The sequence below is a fragment of the Cucurbita pepo genome, chromosome 17, assembly GCF_057944985.1.
Source record: "Cucurbita pepo subsp. pepo isolate OVF chromosome 17, ASM5794498v1, whole genome shotgun sequence".
Classification (NCBI taxonomy): domain Eukaryota; kingdom Viridiplantae; phylum Streptophyta; class Magnoliopsida; order Cucurbitales; family Cucurbitaceae; genus Cucurbita; species Cucurbita pepo.
The window spans coordinates 13,405,654-13,429,950 of NC_141814.1; the positions used below are offsets into that span (position 1 = coordinate 13,405,654).

A 24,297-nucleotide genomic window follows, 5' to 3' on the forward strand; every position below is an offset into this window, starting at 1 on the left:
TTCAATAAAGGTTACACCCAAGGAAAGAATTCATGAGCTTCCCGTCTATCCCCAGTCCCTCTTACTGACAGTCTCAAAAGCATAACCCCACCTACCAATCTCTCCCCTATTTGAATCCCATTGTACGCTTATTACATCAGCCATTTCTAGCTGCCTTGTGCATATCATTCATATATTTCAAACAATCGATCCCAACTTTTCTTCCACGAGCTAATTTAGCAATGCATCAAAATCATATAAATGAACAACCAAAACAAGCCATGCCATCAGATTGACAACAATAGACAAACAAAGCAAAAAACAGAGTAACCCAAACCTTCGTCTTTCCTGAGCTTCGATTAAGTTATTATACACTTTCAGCATGTCCCATGCTCCAGCTGTCTATCAGCCAAAAAAGACAATATTCAAAATAGTGTCTTTAATAAATAATTAGACCAAAAACAGATAAAAAAAAAAAAAAAAAAAAAAAGTCAAGGAAACATATATACAAACGTACAATAAATAAACAGGAATGTACAATGTATTATCACTAAAGAGAACATCACAGATACCCACACATCACAATCTTCACATAAAACAATACGAAAAACTAAAAACCACAGAGCAAGCAAAAAAAGTTACAGCTTCAAGAACATTTGTAGACCCTTGTAGCTCTGTATATATATATATATATCAGATAATATGGTTCTATTAACTTTTAGTCAAAGGAAAAAGCAGTGGGGAAAATTTAATGCAAGGATGAGCTCTTCATGCCACACTTTCATACCAATTGGTCATTATCTATAGGACAGTTCAGTTAATTTATATGATATCAATAACCCTGTTATCCATTCCCCGTAAAATAAATAGATCCTAAGAAGGTGCTTCCAGAAAATTAATTAAAAATAGGAGAGCATTTTTTCAAGGCTTTTATCAAGTGTAACCATTGTGAAGTTATTTATACTTCAGCCAAAATGGTTTAAGACATTAAGTTTCTGCGGTAAAAGCTTTGCAAATTCACTACTACCAGAGTATGATGTGCTATGATCGAAGTGTTAGGAATACACAAAGGATAATTATTGTTCAACTATCTTTTATCTTTCAATATTATTTCAGTTGTTTGTTCCTATCAAAGTGGTGCTAGGAGTATCATTAGGATAAGAAACATTATTAGGCTATTAAGGGTAAATTTATATTAGTTAGAAATAGAGAGAGAGGGAGGAGATTAAGCCAAGGAATAGTTTGGTTGGTTAAGGCCTTGAGTGTGAATACTCTTCAGGGGAGGTTTCAAGTACCTTGGAGTTGTAGTTCTGTCTTTTTATCTTTCAACATTATTTTAGTTGTTTGGTTTCTATCCTAAAGCTAATTGAACAATAAAATGAACTAAGCCAAGGAGAAGGAGACATGCAGAATTTCAGCCTCATTCTATTGCAAAAAAGAAAATTTCTTTCTGAAAAATTACCTGCCATCCTTGGTCAAGAAAAAGCTTTTTCTTTGCAAGTAACGTTGGTGTAGCATTGATACCCAACAAAGCACAGCCTCGACTCTGAATCAATAATGTTCACAGATATATTCAAATTATTTCATCTAAATGAATAGGTCGCACAATCTTGAAACCACAAACGAAAGAAGATGACTACAGATTATATGCCAACATTGAGTGAAAATACCTATAGAACCCCAACCCAAACAACTAAATAGTATTGAAACATAAAAGATAATGCAGCACAATGTAACTCCCAAGTATTGAAACCTCCCCTCTTGAGTATTCACACAAACCCTAAAGGATTTTGAACCCTTGACTTCTTTTTATACTAGACGTTGTTTACTAGCTAGGATAACTGAAATACTTGCAACATCTTAGCTAATGGACCCAAAGGTTTAGACACCTCGACTTCTTTGTTATCCAAGGCTAGAGACTCCAAATTTTTCCTTTCATCGGTACCATTCACCATTTGTTAAAACCTTTATGTTCGAAGATTGCTAACAAAAAGTCTCAATCAACACTGTGTTTCTCCAAATCTAATTTTTTGAGCTAAAAAAAGGAGCCAATTAGAAATAAACTAACAATACAAAAGGGCGCCAATTGAAGATAATAAGACCAAATGGATAATAGTAGAAATTCTTGGAGACCTATGCCCAAAGAGAAGCGTTAAACCTAGCCCAGAACCAACCTCATCCCTGGATTCCTCAATCCTTCTACAAATCCTATTACTTCTGTCAGTCCAAAGGCCCCACAAAGCAACGAAAAGCCAATAAATCACGAGATCCAACCAATATAACAAAATGGCATATGCAGAAGGAATTCCTCCACCATATGACTACACTATGTATTTTGAGCCAGACAAACAACTAAGCACTCAAAAAACACAATCCCAAACCAAGCAAACAAATTGATAACTCCAAAGGATGAGAGATCAAAGTTTTCAGCCCTCCCTGACCAAAAATGACCACTGCAGCCCCATAAAAAAGAATCAATGCCTCAAGGCATGATCCAAAATGTTAACCCTTACATGCAAATCCTACCAAGCTCATTCGACCAAACAAAGAAAAAAGGGGAGAGGGATCACAAAATTTAGGAAAAAGATCTACAAGAAAACCCCTAAAGCCCAATAACAAATCGCTCCAGCAAAAAAAGTCCTAACAAAGACAGAAGGGCCACAAAGCTTTTCATTTCAAAAAGCCATCTTGCTCTACCCCTTTAAGAACAATTTTTTTTTTCTTAAGAAACCTAAAGAAAAGATTCATGAAGGTAAAAATGAACCAAAGAACCCAACCCCCCCCCCCCCCCCCCCCCCCCCCCCCCCCCCCCAAAAAAAAAAAAACAATAATAATAAAATAAAAAGAAAAAATCTCTTTACAAAAATACTTCCAATCAAGAAGGATCATCGAAAGAGGCATTTACAAAAGGATTTGCTAAAGCTATGGAATCACCAGGATGCATTAAGTTGTACAAACTACCAAAAAATACATACGGATAAGACAAAAATCCTTCTCTTCCGCTCCAAACCATCATTGAAATGGAAAAATAGACTATGAAAATTATTCATAATTCATAAAATATCAAAGAAAGTTGTACCTCTAAATTTCTGATCATTTGTTGGCCGAAGGCATCATCCGGATGATGCTGTTAAAAGTTTGCAAACCATCATTGGAAACAAAGTTATGTACCAGTGGTGATATCATGAATACAAATGAATTTAAAAAGAAAGAAGTTCCACAATAAATGTAAGCATACAATACTTGTATGAGTTCAGATAAGCAAAACCTGCTCATATAAGAAAAAAATTGCAGTTGAAAATGCTTTTGATGCCCAACCAACTATAGCACGACTCGAATCTGGATCCAAGTATATCAAAACGCATTCTGCAATTATAAATGTTGGCAAACTGATAACAATATCAGGATAAAAGTTATTGATAATTTCCATGTGAAAGTAGGGAAAATGTTGGATTTATCAGATGTTCACATCCACTCTTATATTTCAGCAAAAATGCTCACATATTCATACAAATACCCACCCCCACCCCCCACAAGGACCCACGTCTCAGAGACACCATAACTTAAAAAATCGTCAGCCAAAGAGTTCAAAGATCAGTATCACAAAATACATTAAAAGAACAATTTTCACAAATGAAATATGACAGTGCAGGGACATAAATGAAGATTTAAATATGACCTTAAATGACCCAAAAATAGCGGACGACCCTAGATTCTTTGATTGTAATACTTTATAATAGCTCCTATCAAATAATAATACTTTACGATATGAATAAAAATGATTTCACGATATGAATAAAAATGATTTCAAATAACCTGGAAAGCTTCACCAAATATTTAAGGATGTTCAAAGCACTCAAAAAACTGACCGAGAAAGAGAATCTTTTGCACTTCCATACCTGGGATCCATACCAGCAATAGCCAATACTTCATTTAATGTATCAATATCACGCAGGTCAACAGGGAGTAGCTTGTAATGATCACTGAAGACTTCTCCTTTTTCTGCAAAGTAATAATCGGTATGTCAATTGAAAATATGTGAATATATTTTGAGAGGCGGGAAAATGGGCAAAATGCCATGTAGGATGTGTTTGCCACTGTTTTCCATCAAACAAAAATCTAATATTGCCAACTTGACAACCATTTGTCACAATTACAAAGACAACAAGGAAACAAAAATTCCAAGAAACATTAGATCATATAATCTTCAAGAATTCCACTCAAGTTCATAGCTCATTTGATCAATGTACATACTTTCATTCCCGCATCCAAATCAATCCCTTTATAAGTAGAGGCCATTTAACAAAACAATCCCTTTATAAGTAGGTGCAACAGGAAAGCACTGTATCATATGAAATCAGAAATAGTGTTATATGTTAAAACTGTGGTCCAGGAAAAATCTTGAAACCAACCATAAATGTCAAATGACATGGGGAAAGGAACAATAACGGATAGATAGGAAGGTTGAGATTTGTGCCACCCTCTAATATAAAAATGAAACATATCAAAAGTGATAGCAAAGACCATTTACCTTGGGATATAGATACTGTTCCACTGAGTTTTTCTCTCAACTGACTACAGGCTTCAATTATTGCAGCTTTCTTACTAGTCACCTGTCAAAAATAAATAAATTTTAAACTGCATAACCCTAAATTCTAGTGAGACAGTGTACCTTCTTAAAAACTGTTTAAAATGCAGGGGGAATAAGGCTTCAGAATGGCACCTCCTTAAAATCCAACTCCACATATAAAAGCGGTGCATTACCCTCATTCTGTAAAAGCAAAATATAAATGCATCAACTCAAAGGGGAGGGGTTAATTGAAGAAAAGAAAGTAAGCAAAGAAAATCATTAAGAGACCACTAAACATGATTGCAATAAACATAGTAAAGGAACAATCTTCAATTCCAAACCTAAGAATTAGTAGAAAATGTGGTAGGAAAGATATAATATATACACACACACACATATATATATATATATATATATATATATATGGACAAAATAGAAGATTCAATATATATATATATATGGCCCGTGACCTGATTACGAAACTTGCCTGCAATTGGAAGTAAGTTGTGTCAAAGCCAGCTCCAAGCGACAATATCTGCTTCTTTGTATGTTCCTCTGTATTAGTTCCAACATTGAGGAATTGAAAGAGGAGGTTCCTCAGTGCAGCCCAACGGGCAAAATAACCTTGTTAGCAACAACGTAAAGAACATTACTATAAAGTGGATTAAAAAAAAAAAAAAAAAAATCTAAAAATGACAAATTTAAGAGAAACAACAAGATGGCACCTCGGTTAATAATTGGAGATCTCTTGATAGGCCTTCTCACAAAAAAGTGTATGTAGTCGTCTTTCATGTATCCCTTTCTAACACATGATCTGTTCACCAAAACAGAGGAATCTTATCACATCCCAATGCATAAACATTAAAAATCCAGTTTATTTGTAAACTATGCTAAAGGATGTCCCAGATTCGAGGTTCATAAATAGACGATGGATCAATATCATCCAAGCTCAAGAAAGTTATTTCCATTGCAAGAACAGAGCTCTTTGCAAGCGTAGATCTAAAATTAATCCTTGCATGATTGCATCCATATAGAAGAGTGAGGATTTATCGCATCAAAGGTAACAAAATCATAGCGAGTAACAGAACAGCAAAACCAACAGAAGAGTTCCTTAAGAATGAAGAGTGCCATCATGCAATCAATATCGAATCATGAAAAACAAAAGACAACATCGACGGAGTTAAGAAGGCAGGAAAAATGGTAAAATCTAAAGCAAACTTTGAAGCACCAAATTTGCAAATTGGAGAAGACGAATGATAGAGGATCACAAACGCGCAAAGATCAAGTGAAAGAATAATCCGTGAATTGCTCACAGTTTACTGGCAGAGGCGTCGTCGTTGGTGGCTTGCACTGCTGCTCTGTTGCTCTGTGAATCGGGCTCGGCCTTCGCCATCATCGACTTGGCTGAGAGCTTCGGCGGTAAAACGCTACAGAGACAAAGATTGGGGGCGGGGAATAATTTAAGCAGCTCTGGTAATAAATTAAAAATATATTAATATTATTAAAACATAAATAAAAAAGACAGAATAATTATAAAATAGATTTACAATAATAATTATATAAATAAATCCGCATATTTCTCCATCTCTGAAGCTCCGTAACACACGGAATATAGTGAATACAGACGAAGGGTTTAGGGTTTAGCCCGCTAAACCCACAGCTCGTCGTCATGGCCGGCTTCCGGAGAACCTCCGCACCGCGCCTGCTCTATACTTTCTATTCCTCTCCCATCTCTCGTTCATCTCCCTCACCAGCCACCGCTCTCCTCCTTGGAAACTTCCACCTCCGGTATTCTTCGAATGCGGCCCGTGTGAAGGAGGACAAGGAGTCATGGTGGAAGGGATCCATGGAGAAGCTCCGCAACATCGGGATTTCTGCGCATATTGATTCCGGCAAGACGACGCTGACCGAGAGAATTCTGTATTATACGGGTAGAATTCATGAAATCCACGAGGTTAGAGGAAAAGATGGAGTTGGTGCTAAGATGGATTCGATGGATTTAGAGAGAGAGAAGGGGATCACAATTCAGTCCGCTGCCACTTACTGTACTTGGAATGGTTACCAGGTAGAATTAAGGATTTCTGAAAAAAATCGTCATTTTACTGAATTTAGGAGCTGTCTAGCTTGATTAGGATGCGTTTAGTTTCTATTGTTACTTCATCTTTTATTTGATAACCATGATATTCAAACCACTTATATGCATCTTGAACAATTTCACTAGACAAGTTCGACAGAAGATTTTCAGTTCGTATGAATAATTTGTCCAATTTTATAATTTCGAGTCAAAATTAATTTAAATGAACACAATTATATGTGACTATTGTACTTTTTGGTGTGTTCTTCGTTAAGGAACTTGTAGTCCGCATGAAGAGTTTCTTTTTCATGTTTATTGCAGATTAATATTATCGATACCCCTGGTCACGTTGATTTCACGATCGAAGTAGAAAGAGCTTTGCGTGTTCTTGATGGTGCCATTCTCGTCTTTTGTAGTGTTGGAGGTGTGCAGAGTCAGTCTATTACTGTTGATCGGCAGATGAGAAGATACGAAGTTCCTAGGCTTGCATTTATTAATAAACTTGACAGGATGGGTGCTGATCCGTGGAAGGTTTTGAATCAGGTGGCTGTCAAAAAGAGTACTCATACTTTTGTGTTTTCTAATTTTTTTTTTTTTCAAATCATAATTTCCATAATTTTTCCTTAGTTTTCCACTAATTATTTTGAAAAGGAACAAAAACTTATAAATAATCTCCATATGTAATTAAATTGGAAAAAAATGTCGTATGAAGCTTTGGTAAACCTTAGAAGGCACTGGTTAGTGTTGTTAGAAAGAAACAATCCTGAGTCCAAGAAACCTAAGAACACTATATGATTTTTCATTTTTCATCATCTGAAGTCTTATAAAAAATATTTTATCGAATTTGATCCCAAGGAGGTCATATCGTTTTAATTAAGAAATGTTCGATATTCTTTTCCTTGCTGATCATAGTGAAGGTAAATTAATTCTTATATGTTTCTTTCGGTTGATTTGCATGGTCTCTCTATTTGCTACTTGTCATAAAAAATTTGCTGCTGATTTGGTGGCTCCTTTGGGGTTGATGAATTGCAGCTAGTCAATGATATAGTTGTCGATGATAATGAGACGAGTACTAATCTTTGAACTGAATTAGATTGGTTTGTCTTCAAGGCAAGGTCTAAACTCCGGCATCATAGCGCTGCTGTGCAAGTCCCAATTGGCTTAGAAGAGGAATTTAAGGGTCTTATTGACCTTGTACAACTTAAAGCTTACTATTTTCATGGTTCCAATGGGTACATTTCCAAACCCGCAACATTTAATATTGATTTCCAATCTTCTTCTTTTCATGGTTTGATCATTGCAATGCAGCGAGAAAGTTACCACTGAAGAAGTTCCTGCAGACATGGAGGCTTTAGTCACTGAAAAGAGGCGTGAACTAATAGAAATGGTTTCAGAAGTAGATGATAAACTTGCTGAAGCATTTCTTAGTGATGAACCTATATCACCTGCAGATCTTGAGGTGCTATTCAAGCAATATAGTAGGAATAATTTATTGGGATATAAACAATATGGTTTCCCAAATATTCTTAATTGAAGTTCAAGTAAATGTAGATCTGTTACTTCGTTTTGATCTTCCTTTAATTTATTGTATAATGAAATTAATGAGGCCGTTTTATTGTACTTTCAATTGATACTTGTGGCTTTCTTTAATCAATATCTCTCTCTTTTATAAATAGGCTGCAATTCGTAGGGCTACTGTTGCGCGAAAGTTCATACCTGTATTCATGGGTAGTGCATTTAAAAACAAGGTACTCATGCTTCTTCAATGTACTTTGGACGATATCTGTCTTACTCTTAATTAAGGGTTGCCTTTTTTGTTTATTTTTTTTTAAAACAATAAAATAAGTAGATCGATTTTCCTTACTGACTTACAACCTAACTACAATTAAGTACTAGTTGCAACTAATACAGATGACCATCCTGCCAACACTGTCCTCCAAGCTACTTATTTTTGTAGCTGATATTTTTTTCTAACGTAGTAAAATCTAGTTGAACTCATAGGAATTCCAGAAATGTGATAATTCAAATAAGAGTTGTACTTTGTAATTTTATTAACCAATAACAAATGCATACAAAATGCTTAGTTCAATCACTAATTTTTTTTTTTTTTTTTTTGCTTCTAACAAGAAACAAAACATTTCATTCAATAAATGAAAAGGGACTGACTCAAATCTTTGCTCGGTCAATGTCCATTTGTATGCCCCACTGCCAATAAACAATGTGTCCTACAGATGTGTGCTAATTGTTTTTTCATGTTCCTTATGTGTGGATTTAGGGAGTACAACCACTTCTAAACGGAGTACTTAGTTACTTGCCTTGTCCAACTGAAGTTAGTAATTATGCATTGGACCAAATGAAGAATGAAGAGAAGGTATCGGGTCTAAAAAACTATCATCTAGATATTTTCCTTCGCTGGTTTGAGGATTGAAATATTAACATTCTGCTGTATTTTAGATTATGTTGAATGGTACTCCAGATGGACGGCTTGTGGCATTAGCATTTAAGTTGGAGGAAGGTCGTTTTGGTCAGCTGACATATTTAAGGTATTCTATGTGCCATGTTCAACTTAAAAGAGCATGAGGGAAAATATCAGAAGTCCATGATGCTCAGATTCAATTTTAGTTTAGAACCATGGACTGATGGAAGCATTATTGAAACGAAAAGAAAAGGGGAGTTGGGATAACTTATTGTTGAGTACATTATGCTTCTAGCTTAAGTGGAAAGATTATTTTATTTTTGTGTGCCTCTGTTTGGGACTTCGATATATTTTGATGAAATGGAACTTGGATATATAATAGGATGTAACATTCCTTTCTTTTCTTTCTTTTGTATTATCGCTAACTTGGTTCTATAGTTGTTTTTAAAAATTTTCCTGCCCATGTTGTTCCTCAAGGTTTATCAGGTTTGCAATTAAATTAATTTTTGTTTGAATTTAAGTGGTATATAGATAAACAATCTCAAGTTTCAATTAGCAAAGTTTGCGTGAAGTTATTTTCTTGTTTTAGTTAGTGTATATGAATGTATATAAATACTAACACATAATTGCATTCTACATTGTACGCTTGATTACTGATGCTAATATTTTTTTCCCCCTCCAATTAAGAATCTATGAAGGCGTCATCAAGAAGGGAGAGTTTATTGTCAATGTAAACACAGGCAAGAAGATTAAGGTTTGTTTTATGGGCAATAAAGAATCTATGAAGGCGTCAGGGTTACATTTAGCGATCTTTTAAATATTTTAGCTAAGATAAGAGAATGTGGTCATTTCCTTTTTCTTCCTAAAATGGAAACCTGGTATCTATTTCTGTCTAATGAAATTTTGGATGTTCTGCAGGTTCCTCGCTTGGTACGTTTGCATTCTGATGAGATGGAGGTTGGCTTCTTTTACTTTCAGTCTAGTAATGTATAAATGAACTTAGACATTTGACATTTTTTATTAAAGCCTTCACTTTTAGTAGTTGACCTCTAGGGTTGATTCTGGTGGTAAGAAGACGAGGGTCTTTTTCATTAGTGTATGAAGTCTTTTCATAATAAATAATAATAAGATGTGCTTCATTGTTGTATTTAAAGCTTCTCTCTCCTTCAAAGATATTTCTTTGTTTGCAGGATATTCAATCGGCACATGCTGGGCAAATAGTTGCAGTTTTTGGTGTAGACTGTGCATCAGGTGCGTCTCTTATCCATGCATAGTTCCACCAGCTGGTACTGTACCTGAGCAATCTAGTTTATATGATGAGCAGAATAACCTGTATTGTGGATGTACTTATCTTTGAAAGACTTCAATATTTTGATCATGAGAGAAGCAATGATCCTGGAATCGATTGATATTTTACACAGGACATCATTTAGAAAATTTTGAGGGGCATTGAATTTAGTTATGTGAGGATGAGGGGACAGGCGATGTTAAGTTGTTTCCTATTCAAACCTTTCATGAGATTCTACACTGTTGGGTTGTCAGGAGATACATTTACGGATGGGTCCGTTAAATACACCATGACCTCTATGAACGTCCCTGAGCCAGTGATGTCATTGGCAGTTCAACCGGTTTCAAAAGATTCTGGAGGACAGGTCAGTTGATTCCCGTGAGAATGATTGGGATCATGCTAGTATTACTCTTTAATTGAACCTTTATTTTGGACACTTTGGATAGTTCTCAAAGGCTTTGAATCGATTCCAAAAAGAGGACCCTACTTTTCGTGTTGGGTTAGACCCAGAGAGCGGGCAGGTACCATATACTTTCTTATCTCTAGAATTTTATGTACTCTTCATACATATCATAATGCATTCTTAAACTATTTCTTTGAGCAGACAATAATTTCAGGAATGGGAGAGTTGCATTTGGATATTTATGTTGAGCGCATTAGGAGAGAGTACAAGGTTTCCTACATTCTCTTATTTATTCTTTAAGATGTCTTGGTTTTATGTTATCTGAAATAAAAGGATTCCTTGTTTATATTTGGAATTAAAAATCTAAATATAATATGTTTTTCGGGTGGACGTGTTCCATAGGTTGACGCAACTGTTGGCAAACCTCGTGTGAACTTCAGAGAGACTGTCACTCAGCGTGCTGAATTTGATTATTTACATAAAAAACAGACAGGAGGCCAAGGCCAGTATGGACGAGTATGTGGGTAAGTTCCTACGCTTCGTGTGTTTCGAGTATTAATTGAAGTATACTGTATTACAAGAGTTGCAATTCTCCCGGTATTTATATTGAAAAAGAAAAGATACTAGTCCTATATAAGTTCGGAAAACAATTTTTTGGAAGCACACCAAAACTATTCTTATATATTATATGTTATTTGAGTGCAGGGACACTGGAATTTAACACCACTTTTGTTTGTAATCTATATTTGCAGATATATTGAACCACTTCCTCAAGGGTCACCAACTAAATTTGAGTTTGAGAATATAATTGTCGGACAAGCTATACCATCAAATTTTATCCCTGCAATTGAGAAGGGCTTTAGGGAAGCCGCCAACTCGTATGTGTATTTCTGTTCTAAAATTGTTGGAGGAATATGTTATTGTATCTGTCTTTCAAATCTGATTGAATGGATCACTTATTTACAACATCTTACATTTGAATTCTTTAAATACTTGGCTCAGCGGCTCATTAATTGGTCATCCCGTCGAGAACCTTCGTGTTGTACTGACTGATGGTGCTTCCCATGCTGTTGATTCCAGCGAACTTGCCTTTAAGTTAGCTGCAATATATGCATTTAGACAGGTACATCTCTTTATCCCATATTTTTATTCAGAGGGCAGTTCCCTAATTTGGGACTTGCTATCCTTGAGTGATTATTGTTATTTATACTATAGATATTCTCAGCCCACCACCATAGGATTAAAAAAGTCTACCTCAAAATATCTTGAATTAATTTTTTTTTTTCCTATGCCAGTGTTACACAGCTGCAAGACCGGTGATATTGGAGCCTGTCATGGTGGTGGAAGTAAAAGTACCTACAGAATTTCAGGGCACCGTTGGTGGTGATATCAACAAGTGAGTGGTTTATTGTTTCTACCCGAGAAGTCCAGGTTCTTTACTCTTTCTTCTACTTTTCTGAAAGCATTTGTCCCTCTTTGCTATGTCAGGCGAAAAGGTGTTATTGTTGGAAATGATCAGGATGGAGATGATTCTGTAATTACTGCAAATGTACGTAACTTTTCTTTTATGTTTGTGCATTGTTTCATGGAAATCTTATCATTGATCGGAGTTACCTGATTTGTGTACTTTTTGGCTGTTTTTCTTTGCAAAACTTCTCTTGCATGTCAAACTCTTGTGTGTTGTGAATATTTGTGGCTATCTAAGTAGGTAGTAAATCTTATCATTGTTCTTTACCATTCATGGGCTCTTATTGGGGGTGCTTAACACAAGTTCTTTTTGGGTCAGTTTCCTCTAAAATTTTCAAAGAACCTCTGTTTAGTTTTATTTCTCTTTACTCTTATCTTAAAGGAAACGAAAAGCTTTATTATTTCCTTCTCATGTTGTTGTTATATTCATAATTGATACACTTGAAAATCATTCTTGCAGGTTCCATTAAATAATATGTTTGGGTACTCGACATCTCTTCGTTCGATGACTCAGGTTTGTCGTGTAAATGTTTTTGATATACGGAATCAAACTGTATTCATTTCCTAAACATCCGACGAAATTCGAACATGATTTTCAGGGTAAAGGAGAGTTCACCATGGAGTACAAAGAGCATTTACCAGTTTCTAATGATGTCCAGATGCAACTAGTGAGCAACTACAAAGGCAGCAAGCCAGTTGAGTAGAGTAGTTGCCTGCATGTAAGGTGTCTTCCCTTTTCTTAATTTATAATTACCGTTATTGTTTGGCTGGTGATAGGCAATAGATTTTGGAAACGACCAAATAGAATAATGACCTTTGGTGTAATGGCGTACAGCTTTGCTTATAACACTTTTGTATTTAGTTTCCTAAGCAATATAATTTCTAGAAAGATTATATTCACCTCTGTTCTTAATTCATCTGGCAATCCTCTGTTCTTAATTCATCTGGCAATTTGTTACTTAAGAACTCTAATTTTATCGGATTGACTCGTTTATTTTAAGGTTTCCCTGAAGGCAGAGTACTTTTTCCAAGATTTAAGAGTAAAAACTCACAAAACAGACTAATATTTTACATAATAAAGACCAAGAATGAGAATAAAGAAAATAATTCAGGTTCTCTATGTTATTCCCTATTCTCTCTAAAAGTCATAAAAGACTGTCCTCTTAGTGAAAAATGACATGTTTGTATTGTGAGAATGACAAAATCACCTCCTAAGCTGCAATGGTATTTTGAAACCCAAGCACAATACGTTTCAAAGCAAAGGGCAGAGCCTCTGTGCAGCCTTTATGTTAATTGTTCGGCTGTCCAACAACACAACGGGACGAATTATTAAATTAAATCTGGAGACAAGCTATTGTTTATTAGAGAGGAACCTAAAGCAACATGTTCACCGTTCTAAGGAATGGCTTAGGAAAAAGAATCAGGCAGTTCTTTAGACACCCTTCTTGTAGGAGATTGTTGTTCAACTCCCAAATGCACCTCTACGAAATCGGATGTCGTCTCCTGTATGTACAATTTCAGAAAAGTTTAGAACCGTCGTAGTCGTAGTCGTACCATGCGTATGTACTGTCATCTCCAACAATTTGCAACCTTAGCTTGAATGGGTAAATACTAAATAACTATTTGGTTAGATTACCAGTTTGGTCGTTCTTAGACTGCATAAGTGCCTTTCTAATCTTGTACTCCGAAAAGTTTTCTAAATACTCTTTCTAAAGTTGTCTATTTAGTCTCTTATGTTCTAAGTAGTTTCCAATAGGCCATTGAAGTGCCAATTTAAAATTGAATGGACTCCTGATGTTAAGTAACACTTCTATTATTTAAGGATTTTGTAGTAAGTTAATCTCAAACAAAATTAGGCAGTGATATAATGATGAACTAAAGAAATTAGTGATGGGTCTATTAAACACAAATTGAAACCTAAAGAACCTACTCGAATCTCTTCAAAGTATAGGATCTAAAACGGCAAGACCTTCAATATCCATGGACATATAAAAAACATTTTAAACTACATGAAATAAATACAATCCTAACCCTAATATTCAAGGCGACATATTACCTCTTTGGACGACTTCGATCTTCCTCATAGTCCATTACTCCACCAGGTTCAGAGTAGACCTCCTCATGCCCTCGGATGTCAATGTCGGCCTGCTTACAGTTTGTAACTTCTGCCATAATGTAAGGCACATCGACCAATATATCCCAGTATTTGAGTAAAGAGTCACTGGTTTTATTTCGATCTTTTAGCCACTATGAATCAGAGGTTATAGGATATGGTGTAGATGTACTTAATCACATCTTGAAAATTTGACTTGCTTGTACAACAACAATGCCAATTTTGTGCCAGTATCATTTTTCCATTCAAAAAAGAGAGCACAAAAATAAATTTCGTTCTTTTATATCAAGAAGGCCTCACATCTTTGTAATGAATAAAAATTCAGTGAGTAAATGAGAACATTATTTGATAACCATTTTGTCTCTAATACAAACATCAAATTAAGAAGACTCGGGACAGTAGGGATTTGAAATTTAAAATTTGCACTTTCATAATCCAAAACAATATTTCTGCAGAAAAATAGTAGCAGGTGACAGTGGAAATAAGAAAAGGAGTATGCGTGAAGGTCTGTATAATCATTTCTTTTTCTGCAAGTACTTCATCCATCCTATCCTTGTCTATTATCTTCTCAATAAATATTGGATTCTATAAAAAGAAAAAGCATTCAACCACCAACAGCAATTAAGACGAAACTTATTTCAACTGACCTTCGAGGAAAGTGACTTCTTTACATCTTCCACCCTCTCTTCAACTTCCTTTCGGTGTTTCTTGTCTAATCCACTCATATTATCAGCCCATTTTATCTTATCTTGAATTGAGACCGATAAATTGTCAGACGTAGTCAACCTAGATACACACAGAAACTGTCAAATTCAAAACAGATGTGTGACACAACCAAATACAGACGACAAGAGACGGGTGATAAAATCAACTCAACTCAATAAAGTATATTGATTAAGCACACACACACAGAACTATGAAAAATTGAAAATAGAAATTATTAAAAAAATTGTCAAGGAAGTTACAAAATACAGTAAAACACTTGAACCTTGAGGTTGCAAAAGAACTAGAATCTCAGCAATTTAGATTAAAACTTGGTAAGGTCACAATTGATCATCCCTTGCATATACAAAACAACTTCTTGCTCAAGAGTTTTCCTTAAAACGGGACGGGACCCCATGAAACATTAGCAAGTAAATTTACCAATTTGATAGTGTTTGTATCATGCTCCCAAGTTGCTCAGGTTTCAGATCTCTCCCTGCAGCAAACTGGACCTGCATTCATATAAGGACTTCAATTGACACCATTTATAAAGCCCATATACTTAGAGCAGGGATACAAAAACAAATACAGACCTCAAAGCACCTTCGCAACTGATCTAACTTGCCTCTGACTATACCCTGAAAGCAAATAAGAAAATTCAAGGGCATTGCTTATCCTCCCACCCAAAAAAATGAGTAAACAAATCAATAAATTAAAAATTAAAAATTTTAGCTCAGTTTGACAATTTTTTCTTTTGTCTTCTATTTTTAAAAGTTTAGCTCATAAACACTAATTCCTCCCATTGATTTCTTGTTTCAAAACCTAGTTTTTAAAAAAGTTTTAAACAACCTAGCCAATTTTTTTATTAAAAAATATATTTTTTTAAATTTGATTTTGTTTTTTAAATTTGGCTTGGAATTCAAATGCGTTTGAAGAGAAATGAAAAACTTACCAAAAAATTACGAGTAAACCAACATAATTTTCAAAAATAGAAGACAAATCAAATGGGGTTCTGAATGTTGAGCAGACCAGCAGTGGAAGATAAGAAGAAAGTTGATTGAGCACATGCATGGGTTATTAGGTTCAAGGATTTCTTTTCCAGATACTGACATCCTAATACTGGAAAGAAGAACCAATTAAGTTCGGATTGGTACTGATATCATAGTGGTAAGAAGTATCAATTAAGTCCAGATCGGTAATATTATCCTAAAACTGGAAAGAAGTACATATTGTAGGACATACCGCATACATGCATTCATTAATAAGAAAGTCCTCCAGTTCTCGTACATTTGTAACATCTAATTCCTGCATTAATTGGTCATAGGGTAGCACCTGGGCGAAACCAAGTCAGAATAAATAAATAATTTAATGATGAATGTCAGGAATCTACACATCATCTACTAAAAGCTTTTGTAAGAAAACCTATGAGAAATGAAACAATATTTTTTATACACTAAGAGCTGGCTGCCAAAGAAAGTCTGAGAGGAAGCAGGAATTTCTTTAGAAACCATCCGGATGCATGTTTCTCAGAACAGAGATTAACAAACCTTAAACAAAGACCACGTTCCTTTTCTTTTCTTTACCTCATAGTTCATAATGCTATATTTTATAAATCAAATATTTATTGTTGCTCATAATATAGTACACCACACTTCACTGATGCTCATGCTTAGGCTTGGAAGAGCAATGAACCCCCTAAAATTATTGTTTTCACAACAATTAGTTCTAAGAACTTCAAAGAAAAAAAAAATTCCAAATGAACGTTCTCTTCAGAACCTTTTAAACTACAAGAATTCAATGTACCCACACATTAGTGCACTACTAAATCTAGCTAAATGGTTCGTTATCTGGGAATCAATTATAGGCCACATGAACTATAGTTTTTAACATCAACTCCAACCAGTAGTTAGATACTCAAAGGTGAGACAGAACAGAAAGGCGAACTGTTTTAAATCAACAGATGCATCAGCAAGCGGGTTAAAAAAACATGACAGAGTGGGGAGAAAGAATGCCTTGTTAGTCTCAGCCAACGTAAGGACAGTAAGTTGCTTTAGTTTGAGGGCTTGATCAGATCCCAATTCTGGAAGGCGGCCAGAATTACCTGCAAATGTAATATAGCCAGCACTCAGTGCAGTCATCAAGAGCACACGCTATAACAACGCAACTAAAGAAAATTAATCGATGGTGGCAAGGTTATTAAGTTATGAAACATGATGCACTTTTTGAAATATTGCAACAAATTAGTACCTGAAGAAATTAATAGATAAAAAGAAGGTTATATAGGTTATGGTTCATAATGCACTTTTTTGGGAAACAAAACTTATAACTAGTCTCCAAGCTTTGTGGTTCCTCTCACCACAAAGGCCTTAGAGGGAGTTAGAATCATTTTTTGTAGACTTGTGATTCATTCTTAAGTATGCTAGTTTAAATTTAACTGTCAATTTGAGTGTGCAAGTTCTTAGCAATACAAAATGACATAAATAAGTAAAATGTCACCAACTTGTATTTAGAATAAAGGTCTTTCAGCAACATCATATGCATAAAACTAGCAATAACATTCAAATTATATCACAAATCTTTATGAAATTTTAACTCTTACTCGTGTAATCACTCCATGTTCCATATGCAAATAAGCGAAGCACATCAAGATATACAGAATGCTCAGTTCCTTCTAGCTGCAAAAGGTAGAACATCAAACAAAATAATTTCATTTTACAATTTGAAGGAGTTAAAACATTCCATTAAGAACTTTTGATTCACATGACCACTCTAATCAGCCATAGGGCATATTATCAATGGATTGTTTCAATTAAAAATAAAAAAAAGTAACAAACAAAAACAAGAATCGTATTTAAAAACAACATTAAAATTATTTTAAAAAGAAACGCATAAAAGTCAAGAATTACAGAGAAAAATGGAAACTCAATAAATAATTCGCACAAGATAAGCAGTCAAAAGGTAGAAAGAAAAAACCAAGAGTAATCGGCATTATCGAACCTCGACAACGTCGGGAACAGCAAGAATTTCAGAGAATGCAAAGAGTGAAGGGTGAGAAGTGGCCTCAGTAACAACGGACGCAAGTGCCGAGCCTTTCAGAGACGAAGCTCGCTTTACAAAGTGATCGATGAACTCGTTTTGCTTCTTCTCAATATCCATTATAGAGCAAATGAAAAATCTACAAAAAAAACAATGATGAAACAGATACAAATGGAAGGGAGATTGAAATCAGGGCGCAAGCCAAAGGGATCGAATCATGGAGATCATGAATATGAGTGGAAACAGCAAGAAATCTGGCGAAGAAGCTTCGGAATTTAGAAGTGTCGAGGCTTGACTTAGGGTTCTTCAGAGCGCACTGAGTCTGAGAGTCGATCACACAGCACCACACCCAAGAGCCGTTCCCTCCACCGCGATCACTGGTAATGTAAGCAGTCAAAAGTAACGAAGTGAAATTACCTACGTGCCCCCATTGCATTGTTTAGTTTTTCCAAATAAAAAACTTTTTTTTTTTTTTAATAATTAAATTTTATTTATTTATTTATTTTTTTCGTGAAAGTATAAATAGCTCTCCCTCGTCAGCTCTCCACTTCTAATCCTCCTGATTCACGTGGCATCGACAAATCATGAGAGGCCGAAACGTACAAGCCGCCTCTTCTGCTTCCTCTTCAATTTTCTCCCATTTTTGGGCTTCAGCATTGAGAACTAAGCCATTGATTTCCCCTTCCGATGGCTTCTACAGCCGTACCAACTCCGGCGAAGTCCTCGAACGCCGACTCGGAGTCGTTGACCTCGTTCTCCTTGGCGTTGGCGCTTCCATCGGAGCCGGCATCTTCGTCGTCACCGGTACTGTCGCTCGTGACGCCGGTCCTGGTGAGTTATTACTGTTCTTTTATGCATCTCGCGTTTATTTATGATTACCTCAATGATTAGTCCTGTGTGCGCTAATGGTTTCCGACCATTACGATTGTTCGACCTGGCGCAGTATGTGTTTGTTTTGTATTCGGTTTTTCGATATTCGTTTTCGTTGTTTTCTAAGCGTTAATTTGTGTTGCGGAATTTCGGAGTTTCTAATTGTTTTGTTGAATTTTGAATGAATGTTGCGGTTTATTCAACAAATGTTCAATTTCATAGGTGAACGTGGACCTCATATCTTGTTTTGTAGATTTTTAACTAAATTTTAGTTTATTTCTTCTTATTATTCACGATACTGTAGGGGTGTAGATGTGATCATAATTTCTTGTATTACAAAGCAACACCTGTGGACTATTTGTCTTGCTCGGGAACGTCTTTATGTTGTACGAGGAGACTTTTACAAGCCTTTTATTTTGATGCAGGAGTCACCGTTAGTTTCGGACTCGCTGGAGTATCATGTATTTTAAATGCACTGTGCTATGCTGAGCTAGCTACACGCTTTCCTCCTGTTGTGGGCGGTGCATACATGTATGCATATACAGCATTCAATGAGCTCACTGCTTTTCTTGTTTTTGCACAATTGATGCTTGACTACCATATTGGGGCAGCTAGTATAGCACGGAGCTTAGCTGGTTATATAGTCTCATTTCTCGAGATCTTTCCCCTTTTTAAAGATAATATTCCAAATTGGCTTGGAAATGGGCAAGAGTTCTTCGGAGGGGTTGTTTCTATTAATGTACTGGCTCCCGTTCTTCTAGCTCTATTGACCTTTATTCTCTGTTGGGGTGTTGGGGAGTCTTCTACTATAAACTCCATCATGACATCATTAAAGGTATTCTTCTATTCGACCTATTTATGTATTTGAATATGATAGTACGAATTCTCATTATTTGACAATGTATACAATACTTGTTGTAGGAGAAAAGACAAGAAAAGATTAAGGAAAAAAAGAAATGAAACTAATTACAATATGACAACTTGGTGATCTTTTGGTCTTTGTGAGTCTTGTTGATACTTGGCGAGGGAATTTAATGTTGTTAGGCTTGTGGCATAGAGAATTTTTTCAAGAGACACCATTATTAGATTTGTAGAGCTTTTCATAGTTTTATGTTGTATCGTGAACCTAATATGTTTCTTGTAGGTTAGATAGGTTTATGATTTCAAAAGGTTGGATGGACCATTTTGGAAATGTTAGATTGTTTGCATGTATGGACAGGAGCCACCTCTGACTATTAGCCCATAAGTTTCGCAAGTTCGTACTTCGGAGACATCACTTGGGGACCTTGCCCTTTTAAGTTTGAGAACATTTGGCTCCACATTCTTCTTTCAATTCTCATTTGAGGGATTGGTAGCCTTGGAATGTAGATGGAAAGTGAGAGAACATTGAAATCCTTATGAACCTCAAGCCTGAACATGTTGCTCGAGGACCTTGTCCCCTTTTTAAGTTAAAAAATATGTGGCTTCAACATCTCCTTTCAAATCTTCTTTGAGATATTTGTGTTATGGAATGTTGAAGAGAAGTGGTAGACTTTGGTATTCATTGAGAGACTTGAGGCTTGCACACTCAAACTAAATGATTGAAACGTGAGGGTGTTTAGGGTCCCTAAAAATTGGAAACTGGATATGAATTTGAAAATCAAAGTGATGCGAGCAAACATAATGAATGACACAAATATCTTGATGCTGCTTAATGGGCGTAGTTTGGTTGCTTTGTCTTGTCGGCAGTTTTTTGTGGTCTAGAATGGGCATGTTGCTCATTGTGCTCTCTTTTCGAAGTCTTTTAAGGGGTTTTCTTTTTAGTTCAGTTGTTTATATGTTTTTCCTGGGTTGCTTTTATTTCCTATGTTTTTTTTTCCTTGTTTCACTCCCTTGTGGAGTTTGTATCGTTTGAGCATTATTCTCGTTTCATTTTATCAATGGAAGGTTTTGTCTCTTGTTAAAAAAATCAATGACTAGAAAAAGGTTTGATGAGAATGAAAAATATATGTAATGAACGTTTGAAGTTGAACTTGTCTGCAGGTTATCATTGTCGTGTGTGTCATCTTTGCTGGTGCTTTTGAGGTTGATGTTTCAAATTGGTCTCCTTTTTCTCCAAATGGTTTCCAATCAGTGTTAACTGGAGCTACTGTAGTATTCTTCGCATATGTAGGCTTCGATGCAGTTGCAAATTCAGCCGAAGAATCAAAAAGTCCAAGGGTATTAAACTAAGTTGCTTGCCTTTATGTTTGAGTACCACGATTCAATCAATTTTGTAACTTCAAATAGTAGCATAAACTTCGTAAGTTTTAAAACAACTGACTTTTCCTTTTTAATATTGTTCCGTTCAGAGGGATTTACCAATTGGCATAATCGGAAGTCTTCTTATTTGCATTGCTCTATATATTGGAGTCTGCTTAGTGATTACTGGAATGGTTCCTTATTATCTTCTTGGGGAAGATGCTCCCTTGGCTGAAGCTTTTACATCCAAAGGCTTGAAATTTGTTTCTTTTTTGATAAGCGTTGGTGCTATTGCTGGACTTACAACGACCCTTCTTGTTGGTCTTTATGTTCAGGTGATTTATTTCAGACTCAATAACTATTTGCGTTTACTTCACATTTTGTATTTATGTCAATTGATGGTGTGTGCAAAACAGTCTCGTCTATATCTTGGGCTTGGGAGAGATGGTTTGCTGCCTTCTTTTTTTTCCGAAGTGGACTCCAAACACCACACTCCTATCACTTCTCAAGTCTGGGTCGGTATTGTAGCTGGCGTGTTGGCTGGACTATTCAATATTCACTCGCTCTCTCGTATTCTTTCAGTTGGCACCTTGGTATGTTGGCTTATCTTTGTTTCTAAGTTCGTATTGTTAATTAGCCTTTTACGCAACACTTGAGCTCCATTTGTTGCTGTTGGGTTCAGACTGGATACTCTGTTGTCTCGGCTTGTGTTGTCACCCTGCGTTGGAAAGACAAAACAACCAGTCAGGTGTCTTCTTCAACCTGGCGAGAAGGTGTCATCTGTCTTGTGGTAGTTGCTTGCTGTGGTTTTGGTGCTGGATTATTCTACCGGGTTGGTTGGCCATGGGTTTCTATTGTAGCTGCTGTTTTTGCATTACTTGCAGCCATCGCTCTTCATTTTCGCCATGTGAGTACAATTATCTTTTTAGCTCTAGCTTTGATAATAGGCACAAAGAACAAATTCTCTCTTTTTCTTATTTTCTCTCAAAGAGTATTCAGTTTTCTTGTAGGCGTGGAAATTGGTAAGATATGTTTATTTTATAGCGAAAAACTACTAATCGTACTATTGGAAATTTCAGTATGAAAGAATTTGAAACTTGATTATTTGAATCATATTTTAATCAATGAACCATTTTTCTAATTGATCAAAGTGTGAACTACTGCTTCTAATTCCGATCTTTGTGATCTTCGTTGATCCTAATCTTTTCTTGATAGGGTCTTTTGATTACATTTCTTCACTTAATTTTGTCCTCCTTCATTTGTCAAATGTAATACTAAATTAATCTTATTCAAAGGGTATTTTCCTTTCAGATGATACACGTTAGGATAACGATTGTGAACGTTGTCTTTTTGCTTAAAGTTTATCCATGATTTGGCTCTAACTACATTCATGACTGAAACTCAACTAGTTTATTATACATATCGGCTACCTTTCCCGAAAATAAAATTGGGGTATTTGCAATATCTTTTTTGTTTCTGTACTTCTGGTATGCTAGCTTTTGATCTGGTAGTTACAGTTGCAAGTGTTGGGAAGCTCTATTCTGAGAATTTGTAGAAATGCGCCGGGTTTCATTTTTCTACTTCTATAACTCATTTTTCACTGCCCTTTTTCTCAGGTCCATGGGGATGTGCCAGGATTTCCCTGTCCTGGAGTTCCCTTTGTGCCGGCTCTTTGCATATTCTTCAACATGTTCCTATTTGCTCAGGTACAACCATCTTTATACCTTACATCACGACATGCTAATGGTGCAAATTATTTCGTTGTTTAAACTTTTTCTTTAGTTCCTAAATTTTACACGAAAATACCTTTATATTTGAAGCGTACTATAGTTATGCCTTTTGTTCATTTACATATTTTGTTAATGTCTGCGGTGTGAACTGTTTGAATCCACATGTAGCATATCAAGTGTTGGGTTTAAAGTAGATTTGAACTAGTGTTAGACGGTCAACGAAAATTTTTAAGGAAACATAGAGACTATAAACAAGAAAATACAACGGTTGAAGTATGGCTGAGCTAGTTAGTTGACCAACATTCTTTTTTTTTCTTTTTTTTTTGCAGTTGCACCAAGAAGCATGGGTTAGATTTGTGGTGGTCAGTATTATTACAGTAATCGTCTATGCATTTTACGGGCAGTTTCACGCTAATCCAGAAGGTTCGGGTGTTTATTTTCGGGTTCAAGGATAGAAGCTTAATTGTTTTAATAAATGTTGTAGTCATATCATGCGTGTCGTATAGTAGAATTATATTTGTCTGGTCATCAAACACCTTGAACCAGTGTAGTACCCGTAGCAGTACAATGGCTAAATGGTCTCGCTGTAGAGTATATTGTTACATTGTAAGTGTACTTTATGGAAATAAAATATGTCAATTCTTGATGCATGAAAGTATAGGTACACTAATAAAATCAAATTACAATATAGCAGAAAGGCCTTGTTCTTAATAGAACAGTAGTGAATTTTTGAATACCCTATTTGCTAATTCACTTAGTGTAAAGATAGGTTCGAAGGGTTCTAAGAATATTTATTGTCGTGAAAACCTTTGTCTTTGTCTTGTAGGTAAGTTCGATGTAGGAAAACTAATTCCTCATTTGAAATCTGACCCATTCCACAAGCAAGTATGAACAAAACCTCCTTAAAAGATTCATGACATGCAACCTTAAACTATGATTGGAAAGGAAAGCTTCGTATTTTAAGATCATGGAGACAATGTCTCTTGTTTGAGATTCTATGTTGAGTCTTGGTTTAAGATTTTCAACGTCAACTTTAACTTTGAGTAGCATCAACCTACCTTAAGCTTGAGTTTGCTTTTGAGTTCAACTTGCTGACAATAAAACCCTAATGTAAACCAAACCAACCAATCATAATGTAAATATCTATATTGGTTCAAGAATTGGATGATTATAAAGAGGTGATTGGTTCAAAAATTGTAAACCTAACTCACAAGCACCTCTTAATAATCATGGTGCAACTGTCTCTACCAAGAGCCAAATGTAAACCAAACAAACCAATCAATGATTCTAAAGGGGCAAATTGGGACCTTGTAGCAATGGGTCAATATCTTTTATGAGTTACTAGACTCGCTATAGTAGTCTGTTTGGCTGCCCTCGTTAGAATTGAAACCAATAGAATAGGTGATTGAGCTGCAAGGAATTGAATCGA

General features: G+C 35.6%; 4 protein-coding genes across 7 annotated transcripts in view; 2 read left to right on the top strand and 2 right to left on the bottom strand.

Moving 5' to 3' along the window:
• Positions 1 to 6,198, bottom strand: part of LOC111778066 (leucine carboxyl methyltransferase 1 homolog) — a 10,386-nt gene extending 4,188 nt beyond the window's left edge. The window contains exons 1-10 of the mRNA XM_087119102.1: positions 5,863 to 6,198; positions 5,275 to 5,363; positions 5,037 to 5,173; positions 4,703 to 4,750; positions 4,511 to 4,592; positions 3,879 to 3,981; positions 3,248 to 3,368; positions 3,059 to 3,106; positions 1,442 to 1,525; positions 317 to 381 (exon numbers count right to left, since the gene is read on the bottom strand). Coding sequence (XP_086975228.1) covers positions 317 to 381; positions 1,442 to 1,525; positions 3,059 to 3,106; positions 3,248 to 3,368; positions 3,879 to 3,981; positions 4,511 to 4,592; positions 4,703 to 4,750; positions 5,037 to 5,173; positions 5,275 to 5,363; positions 5,863 to 5,945 — 860 coding nt within the window. The 5' untranslated portion in view covers positions 5,946 to 6,198. The remainder of the gene's footprint in view (positions 1 to 316; positions 382 to 1,441; positions 1,526 to 3,058; positions 3,107 to 3,247; positions 3,369 to 3,878; positions 3,982 to 4,510; positions 4,593 to 4,702; positions 4,751 to 5,036; positions 5,174 to 5,274; positions 5,364 to 5,862) is intronic.
• LOC111778832 (Translation elongation factor EFG/EF2 protein) lies at positions 6,198 to 13,097 on the top strand. The gene is made up of 20 exons (XM_087119101.1): positions 6,198 to 6,614; positions 6,945 to 7,166; positions 7,734 to 7,855; positions 7,932 to 8,082; positions 8,300 to 8,371; positions 8,899 to 8,994; positions 9,078 to 9,166; positions 9,727 to 9,793; positions 9,958 to 9,996; positions 10,230 to 10,290; positions 10,582 to 10,691; positions 10,774 to 10,848; positions 10,932 to 11,000; positions 11,133 to 11,254; positions 11,483 to 11,608; positions 11,733 to 11,853; positions 12,026 to 12,126; positions 12,219 to 12,279; positions 12,658 to 12,711; positions 12,797 to 13,097. Exons 1-20 carry the CDS (start codon positions 6,219 to 6,221, stop codon positions 12,899 to 12,901), a joined length of 2,259 nt encoding a protein of 752 aa, XP_086975227.1. The 5' UTR covers positions 6,198 to 6,218; the 3' UTR covers positions 12,902 to 13,097.
• A 195-nt stretch (positions 13,098 to 13,292) lies between these two features.
• LOC111778065 (COP9 signalosome complex subunit 7) lies at positions 13,293 to 18,426 on the bottom strand. Of its 4 annotated transcripts, none has more exons than XM_023657695.2 (9): positions 18,010 to 18,426; positions 17,612 to 17,687; positions 17,025 to 17,113; positions 16,255 to 16,344; positions 15,606 to 15,650; positions 15,454 to 15,524; positions 14,958 to 15,096; positions 14,254 to 14,434; positions 13,293 to 13,700 (listed from the first exon to the last, which is right to left on the bottom strand). In XM_023657695.2, the coding sequence occupies exons 1-8, from the start codon at positions 18,166 to 18,168 to the stop codon at positions 14,288 to 14,290; spliced, it is 816 nt and encodes a 271-aa protein (XP_023513463.2). In that variant the 5' UTR covers positions 18,169 to 18,426; the 3' UTR covers positions 13,293 to 13,700; positions 14,254 to 14,287. The 4 variants fall into 4 exon arrangements, with proteins under 4 accessions (XP_023513463.2, XP_023513465.2, XP_023513464.2 ...); XM_023657697.2 differs by having other exon boundaries at positions 14,254 to 14,362; positions 18,010 to 18,424; XM_023657696.2 differs by having other exon boundaries at positions 14,254 to 14,342; positions 18,010 to 18,423.
• Positions 18,427 to 18,592: 166 nt separating this feature from the next.
• Positions 18,593 to 23,523, top strand: LOC111779208 (cationic amino acid transporter 9, chloroplastic). Its single transcript, XM_023659304.2, has 8 exons — positions 18,593 to 18,879; positions 19,344 to 19,753; positions 20,941 to 21,117; positions 21,249 to 21,473; positions 21,555 to 21,731; positions 21,821 to 22,045; positions 22,755 to 22,844; positions 23,198 to 23,523. The coding sequence occupies exons 1-8, from the start codon at positions 18,633 to 18,635 to the stop codon at positions 23,321 to 23,323; spliced, it is 1,677 nt and encodes a 558-aa protein (XP_023515072.2). The 5' UTR covers positions 18,593 to 18,632; the 3' UTR covers positions 23,324 to 23,523.
• Positions 23,524 to 24,297: the final 774 nt, after the last annotated feature.

Coding starts and splice junctions, on each gene's coding strand:
- LOC111778832 (XM_087119101.1), top strand. CDS start 6,219: ATGGCCGGCTTCCGGAGAACCTCCGCACCGCGCCTGCTCTATACTTTC. Junction 8,372..8,898: donor GTAGTGCATTTAAAAACAAG/GTACTCATGCTT, acceptor GTGTGGATTTAG/GGAGTACAACCACTTCTAAA. Junction 10,291..10,581: donor TGGTGTAGACTGTGCATCAG/GTGCGTCTCTTA, acceptor TTGGGTTGTCAG/GAGATACATTTACGGATGGG.
- LOC111778065 (XM_023657695.2), bottom strand. CDS start 18,168: ATGGATATTGAGAAGAAGCAAAACGAGTTCATCGATCACTTTGTAAAG. Junction 15,651..16,254: donor TTAATGAATGCATGTATGCG/GTATGTCCTACA, acceptor ATTTGCTTTCAG/GGTATAGTCAGAGGCAAGTT. Junction 15,525..15,605: donor AGTTGCGAAGGTGCTTTGAG/GTCTGTATTTGT, acceptor ATATGAATGCAG/GTCCAGTTTGCTGCAGGGAG.
- LOC111779208 (XM_023659304.2), top strand. CDS start 18,633: ATGAGAGGCCGAAACGTACAAGCCGCCTCTTCTGCTTCCTCTTCAATT. Junction 21,118..21,248: donor AAGAATCAAAAAGTCCAAGG/GTATTAAACTAA, acceptor TGTTCCGTTCAG/AGGGATTTACCAATTGGCAT. Junction 21,474..21,554: donor TTGTTGGTCTTTATGTTCAG/GTGATTTATTTC, acceptor TGTGCAAAACAG/TCTCGTCTATATCTTGGGCT.